The 7,750-nt window shown below is 33.3% G+C and overlaps 1 protein-coding gene across 1 annotated transcript; it reads left to right on the top strand.

Moving 5' to 3' along the window:
- The first annotated feature begins 1,177 nt into the window (after nt 1-1,177).
- LOC149551951 (zinc finger protein CONSTANS-LIKE 5-like) lies at nt 1,178-7,328 on the top strand. Its single transcript, XM_089787448.1, has 2 exons — nt 1,178-2,205; nt 6,785-7,328. Exons 1-2 carry the CDS (start codon nt 1,231-1,233, stop codon nt 7,172-7,174), a joined length of 1,365 nt encoding a protein of 454 aa, XP_089643574.1. The 5' UTR covers nt 1,178-1,230; the 3' UTR covers nt 7,175-7,328.
- Nucleotides 7,329-7,750: the final 422 nt, after the last annotated feature.

The following is a 7,750-nucleotide window of genomic DNA, read 5'->3' on the forward strand; positions in this document are numbered from 1 at the left end:
GTCATTCTCTCTCTTTTAAATCTCTTCATATCCTTCGTATCCTTCATTTCTATCTATAAATCTATATTATCATTCTCTCTTCAATCTGTCTTCATATATATAAATCTCCATTTTCCTTTTTTTTCTAACTATTATGATGAATATATGTCTTTTAACTCTCTCTTCATATATTTTACTCTCTAATTTCCTTCTTTCCTAACTATTGGCAGGAACTTTGACGAAATGCGTCTCTTGTTTACCATTAATATCTCTTGTTTACCATTAATATATAAACATTTTTCAAATTAGAATATTTATATGAACCAAACTACTTAAATTAAAATCCTCATCACAAAATCTATTATAACAAAAACAATAAGCCTTTAAACAACCGACTTTTCACATCTCAACTCTTAAATTATGAGGCCATCAAAAACTTTCATTTCATTTCAATCTCTATATATAATCTAAAACATTATCTTCAGAGGGTAGATGTTAACGTCCAAGGAGTAGCACTTGGACTTAACTACTCAAAAATAATGAGAGCTTGTCGTCTAACAAGTCAATCATTTCAGTAGTATCCCATAAATCATTACTGGGAAGATCAATAGGAATCAGGAAAACAAATCTCTGTCTAGTGTCTAGTTAGTTCAGCTTAACTCTTCTTTAAGCTAGGGGACCTCTCAGACATTTCCAAGGGAGAAAACGTGTTTATAAGGAACAAAGTTGTACCGAATAGTGATTGACATTATTGATTTAACAGGTATTGAAAATGGCAGAACGTACTGCCCCTGGGACTCAAATAGCTCTTCAAGCCTCTGAAAAATTCAAAGTTCATGTGACCCAAGTCCACCATGTGACCCTCCGCTCAAAAAGCATATGCAACTGTGAATCTTCGGCCCAAGATATATTGGCAGGCACTTTCGAAGAGGATCTCATCATGCATGACGACCTATGGTGGAGCTTTTGTTTTCTCACCATTGATCTCATCCCAATCGGACCATGGTCATATGGACACGTTTGTGGGTTCTTTTTTAATTTGTTTTTCCCTTGGGATATTATTTTTTTGTGGACCAAAATCTCCGAGACCAAAAAGATGAGATTACTAGATCAAATTCCCTATCCTCATTGGTCACCCACTAAAAAAAAACCCCTTTCATCTACTATTTCAAATACCCACCTAAAGTTCTTGAAAGTTGCTGACATTCAACCATCATCATAATAGAAGTGAAGGACTGATTTGGTTCTTCAATGGTGAAGGAGGAAGAGGAAGAAGATTGGCATAGTCCTGAAGAAGAATGGGATAAAGGGTCTCAAGAGGATCACAAGGATTTCTTGAGGGGAATCAGAGGGTGGAGAATGAGTGTCCCAAAGCTTTGTGATGTGTGTCAAGTTACAAGCTCTGAGCTTTACTGTAGAGACCACACTGCCCATATTTGTATGGTTTGTGATGTTAGAATCCATGGTGGTAGTAGTAATGGTAGCAACAAGAGAGTGAGCTCATCTTTGTGCCATGAAAGAGTTTGGTTATGTGAAGTGTGTGAACAAGCTCCTGCCTCTGTCACATGTAAGGCAGATGCTGCTGCTCTTTGTGAGGCTTGTGATTCAGATATCCACTCTGCCAACCCACTTGCTAAAAGGCATGAAAGAGTTCCTGTGACCCCATTTTATGAGTGCCCTAATGTGGATGTCCATAACAACACAACTGCCAATACCAATCCAAAGTATAGCTTTGATTGCAATGATATGTTGAATGATGATGGTGCTGTTGAGCATTTGGAGAATGATGAAGAGGAGGATAATGAGCATGGCAATTTTTTGCACCATCAGAATGGTAATGATATGTGCTCTGTAGAAGAGTCATGGCTGATTCCTGAGGCAAACAAGAACATGAATCTGAGAGTTGTGAGTGAATCAGGAGGAGATGATGAAAGGGCAGTGAAGGATAAGCTCAAGTTCAAGGCCTATTTGCAAAGTATCGATTTTTTGCATGATGTGGGCGATCCTTGTGTGGGTTTGGAGTACCTTGGTTCTCATGAAACAACATCAAGAATATTTGCAGATGGAGTGCCTACTCTTCATATGGGGACAGACAGCATGGTTCCTGTTCATAGTCCTGAAGTGATTGAGCATTCATCTGCCAAAGTTTGTAATGAGTCAGGATCATTGGATGCAGATGTACCCAAGGGAAATTATGTATACAGAACTCCATCTCTCAATCACAGCGTAAGGAACTTCCACATCTCTTTGGTTTTGTTTTTTTCAACTGTTGTGGTGAAATAAATGTGATTACTTCTTACTTAGACTGGGTAGACCTAAAGGCTAGCGGATCTACTCCAAAAACCCCCTCTCCTTCAAAACTGATAAATAAGTTGTACTTTGCAATTTCCATTAAATTTATTTGCCATATGAACTACAAGGAATTCACTTTATGCATGTGAATTTATAACTGCAACCGTGAGAAAGAAATGCCATTTACTGGTCAAAGAAGTGCCAGATAGCAGGAATTATGTCATATTTTAAGTATCTTCAAGATCCGTTTCTCACATCTGGATTAGGACAATATCAGGCATAATATCTAATTTATCATTAGAATTCATTGCTAAATGACAGTTAGAAGCAGTCCAGACAGTTTCAAACTTCGGTCCATTATCTTTTTGTAGGTACCCTAAAGTAAAATCTGTACTGATATTCAGATCCTCAAAACAAAACTTTTTGGGAAAAGGCTTTTCGAATAATTTACTTTGAGATTACGTTTCATGATCAAATTGTTATCTATTATCTTGTTGCAACAATAGATGATCAGATAGTTTATGGTCTAGTTTTTTTTGGTTCTAATATCTTGTTCTGATGATAGGCTATCAAATATGATTCCAAACATCGACAAAGACTTGTATCACATAATCTAATTTAAACCCTGATCAGTCTTTTTGCAAGTTTCATTGAACTTTCTAACCCTATAAATATGTGAGTTCCAATGATATTTGTACTCTAAATAAATTATCCTATAGCTTGTTTTATGCATAACAATAATTATAAAAATTTTAATCGAGATATTCAGCACATAAAAAAAATTAACGTAGTATTGAAGACTTCACATGCCTCTCGATTTACTGAATATCTAAAATTCCATAGACTATTGAACCTTCTAAACATTATTAAAATTATTTGTTTATCCATTTAAAAAGCCCTCAATGTTCAGAAAGTCTTGCTACAAGAGATGATTATTGAGCCTTCTCTTGTACCAGTTACATATTTCAAAAACACCCACGTCTTTTATTTGCAATTTTCTCTGTCAATCACATGGTTTTTAAATCACTAAAACCTCCTGTGAAAATTGATTAGATCAGTGCAATATCTCATGTACAACAGATTAGTGAAGTATCTTGAATATATTCCTGTGTTATTTACTTCTCACGGCTCGAATTCTTTTGGTGACATCAATTAAAACACAGTACTGTGATTTCCAAGCACCTGTGCCCAATTGAAATGTTTGTTATAGAGTTAGTGAATGGTTTTAAACTTTTAGGGGAGTGCATGTATAGTAAATTATGTGTTTTATATTGTAATATTGTTATCAGAATTTATTTATTTCTGTGATCATTATCTAGATGTAATGAGTGTTGTGTTTCATTCATTTTGAGGAGAAGAGTTTGTGTAGATTCTTAAAAAATTACACATTTGAATCTGATAGCAATATCACAATTGGGCTAGCTGTGAAAACCATCTCCTATTCATACAAATAATCTTTTCAACAGCTTTTAGATTTGATTGTGTGAAGTTCTCATCAACTTTTCCAATTACTCTTGTTTTGCTCTTTTATGCTTGGTTTCATCGCGATGATGGATCATGGAGTGTGATTTAAAATGTTTATGAAAAAAACTTTACACAATCAAATCCAGAAGTTGTAAAACGATTATCATTAATTGTGGAATTTGGATCTCATTAACTTCCAGATTGCAGACATTTCCAAAAAAGTGTAAGTTAGTAGTTGTGCATTAATTAACTATAGATAGAATGATGTGAGAATCATTGCATTTTTTCTTGAAATCTTTTACATTTAATTATGAGTATTTATGTTGAACACTAACAATTGTGAAGACACAACTACTAAAAGTACACTATTAAAAATATTAAACATAAAATCAAATGATACTAAGGGAGAGTAGTTGAACATCTTAACTTTCCATTGCTCAAAATTTTACACCCATTGTTTTACACCAGCTTACTTGGAACTGCACAATATAAGCTTGCTCTATTTTTTGCTAAAGTGTCCAAAAAATGAGACAGAGACTCGTACACTAAGTAATATTTTAAGAATATGATAACATGTTATGAAATGATTGTTACTTTCTAGAATAAAGACATATATTTAATTCAATTATGAATAGCCATTAGACATAAATAGATCAACAACTATTCACAAATAACTTTAAAGTTACAATTATAAATACACTATTATCAAAAATATTAAATATTAAAACAACAAATAAATATTAATCATATCTTATAGACTAGAATCAATTACTACGTCATCTCAGCTATCACAACTTATAAATTCTTGCCGCGGAAACCATTGATGAGCTCTGCCTTGCTTAATGGCGTCTTTTATGTTTTTTTCTCATCAATCACGTGTTCAAGTAGCTATGAATATTCTTATTGCAAATTGTTTACAAGTTGTATATCTTGTGTACAAACAATTAATCTATTGATATCTTATGCTGTACTTTAAATCTCTGCAGACGCGTGTTTTTCAAAATCTGCCTATTTTCCTTTGCAAATTGCACTATGCTCGTATCAACTACTCAAATAGCTCTTCTGCTCAAGTTGCCCAGTTGCCCTTGATAGGATCAAGGAATCAGACTTTCTGTGCATCTTTGCTGTTCCTTTCATTTTATATATTTCTTGTGATAATATCTGATATCTCTTGTACTGTGCATCGAAGTACTGTTAGTGTTTAATATTCATTTCGTAAAATGGAACCATCTTCGTTTTTTCATAATTATACGAGGGTATTTTACATTATTATAGTTTTGTACAGTATTTTATTTCTCAAATATTAGATTTGAACTGTTTATAGGATGCTGGTTAATTTTCAGAAAAAAAGTTAAACATAATTCTTTTTCAGATAAGTGAAAATATGGAGAAATTTTTTCAAAAATTTTGTTGTTTATTACAAAATATACAGATCACAAAGATCAAATGCTGAAAATTTCAAAAAAATCATTGTATTTTTGTTTTTTTGAAATTTAGTCAATGATACAATTTATAGAGAGGATAGCAGCATCCTGTTATAGTGACTATAATAATTGTCAATATTTCAAATTACATTTTTCTGCTTGGTTGAATTCAGAATTACATTGCAATGAGCAATTTAGTTATTCAGTCCTCAATTTATAAAATCTCATAGTTCACATGTTCAAAAGTTTTACCTCATCAGTATGCTTTTGTTAAGGTCTCTAAAATGGTCTCTAGAAAATTAAAGATGGAATAGCTGTGAAGATGTAACATTGCATAATTGGTTGTTTTTTGAATTTTTAGATATAAGAATAGTTTTCATTAAAAATATCTGAATAGGTAACAATGATTGTGATATCAGTGGTTAATTTAATATCTATGTTTGTTGATTTATTATATATTTTCTATCATATTGTACTAATAGTTGTGCTTGAGAGTTGTTTTTGCTAATGATAACTACTCATAATTTAATTAAATGTATCCAGAGTTTTTGGTCTTCTAGATTTGATTGTGTATATAATTTTTTTGAGTTCTTTCATCCTGATGATGGATCACAGAGTGTGATTCAATATATTGATACAAAAATTATATACACAGTCAAATTCAGAAGACAAAAAAAATCTGAGCTTTGATGGATTGTGGAAATCTATTTACAGTGACCAAAATGTATCCATTAGTTTAAAAAAAAACCAATCATGTGATAGTAAGACCCCTTGACAAAAAGCATGCTGCTGTAACTCTAAAACTTTAGTTATATGTAAGAGACTTACCAAGTAAATTGCTGTGAAATAATAAGAATGATTTGATATTTAGACAAGAAATATTTGTAAGATACAAAGTCAAAATGCTCAACTACTGATCCTCTCCCCTATATGAGTATTCCAAAAGCCCTATTTCTCCTTCCGAAACCCACTTAGAATGATTCCCCCCTTAATATGCAAGACAGTAATGTGTCCTCGCCAGTGACACATGAAAAGTTATAATGACATTCATGGGTAGCTGAGGAGAGGCACGGGCTATTCTAAGTCCAATGATACATCATTTCCAGTGATCAACACCGGCAATAGTTTAATTTCTTTTAACCTAGATGAAGTTCTCTGGAAAGGAGATCTTGAGCAGTTTTCTTTATTTTTATCAATTTCAACTCTGTCAGTTTCATTATGTTTTGATTAGAGATATTAGTATTGTGCTTAGTTTGTGGTATGTATTTGTTAATACTTGGAATCATATTCTTAAGGTCTGTTTGGCAATGGGAATACAAGCGGAATAGGCATATGTAAATTTTTAAAATTTTGAATTTTTCGTTTGGATGCACCAAATTAGAATTGGAATACAAAATAAAATAAGAATACGTATTCTAATTTTAGTTTGAAAAATGAGGTTTTGCAATTCCACCCAAATAGATGGAATACGAAAACATAAATTTTTGGGTCCGCAAATTCCCCATCAAATTCTGGCTGAACCAAACAAAAAATAGAAATATGCACCCCTATTTTCTATTCCGAAATAAGTATTCCTATTCCCCTATTCTAATATATCTTCATATATTTGCATTCTAATGTATCAGGCGTCGTCATCTTCAATGGAGGTAGGGATTGTGCCAGAGAGCAGTCTAAATGAGATTGGAGGACATTTGAATGATCCAACAAGGGGTTCATCGTTTGAGATTCCTCCAAGAGGGTTTGTTCATCCAGGGAGCCAGTTGGAGAGCATGGGAAGAGAAGCAAGGGTGATGAGGTACAGAGAGAAGAGAAAGAACAGAAAGTTTGAGAAGACAATAAGATATGCTTCAAGGAAAGCCTATGCAGAGACCAGGCCTCGCATCAAAGGCCGCTTTGCAAAGAGAACAGATGTGGAGGAAGGTGAAGGTGAAGTTGAAGTGGAACAAATGTACTCATCAGCATCTTCCCTCATAACTGATCATGATCACGGATATGGAGTAGTTCCATCTTGCTGATTAATCAATGCAAATTCTTCTCTTCTAGTTCTACCCCTGTAATTCTACTCCTAATTGTATTTTTGATTTGTTCCTGCCATCTTTTATCTTATGTAGGGACTGCCGGTATATATAACTCTAGGTTTCTTAATTAAATGCCACTATTTTCCTGTCATTTGTACAAAAATTCAATCTTGCCATGGTCCCTATTATTGTTTTGGGTTATAGAATGCATAAGGAAATTAATCAAATCTTCAGAATGGAAGAACAGATGTATTCTTACAAATTTGAAGAGTCTCAGATCAACCCAGCTTCCCTTTTGATTTATTATGTAAATTTTCAGCTCTCTTTTTACCCTGAAGCTATTATTTTGCAAGTGTACACAGTTAGAACAGGGAGTGTCGTTCTGCAAAATATCATTGTAGAAATGCTGCATTAAAAAGAAAGTTACGTCAAGAAATTGCAGCTTATTCTCTCTGATTTAGATCTTTTTTCGCCCAAGATCATGACATTTTTTGGCCACTTGTTAAAGAGATTTCATAGTTTTTTTAAGAGATGGCCAGCTATTGCAGAAGATTAAGTCTGGTTTTCAGAATT

The sequence above is a fragment of the Cupressus sempervirens genome, chromosome 6 (assembly GCF_028749045.1).
Source record: "Cupressus sempervirens isolate cs-2001-9-10 chromosome 6, ASM2874904v1, whole genome shotgun sequence".
Classification (NCBI taxonomy): Eukaryota; Viridiplantae; Streptophyta; class Pinopsida; order Cupressales; family Cupressaceae; genus Cupressus; species Cupressus sempervirens.

Excerpts from the sequence above, each read along its gene's own strand:
- LOC149551951 (XM_089787448.1), top strand. The coding sequence starts at position 1,231 with ATGGTGAAGGAGGAAGAGGAAGAAGATTGGCATAGTCCTGAAGAAGAA. Across the intron at positions 2,206-6,784 it reads CTCCATCTCTCAATCACAGC|GCGTCGTCATCTTCAATGGA; the intron begins GTAAGGAACTTC and ends CTAATGTATCAG.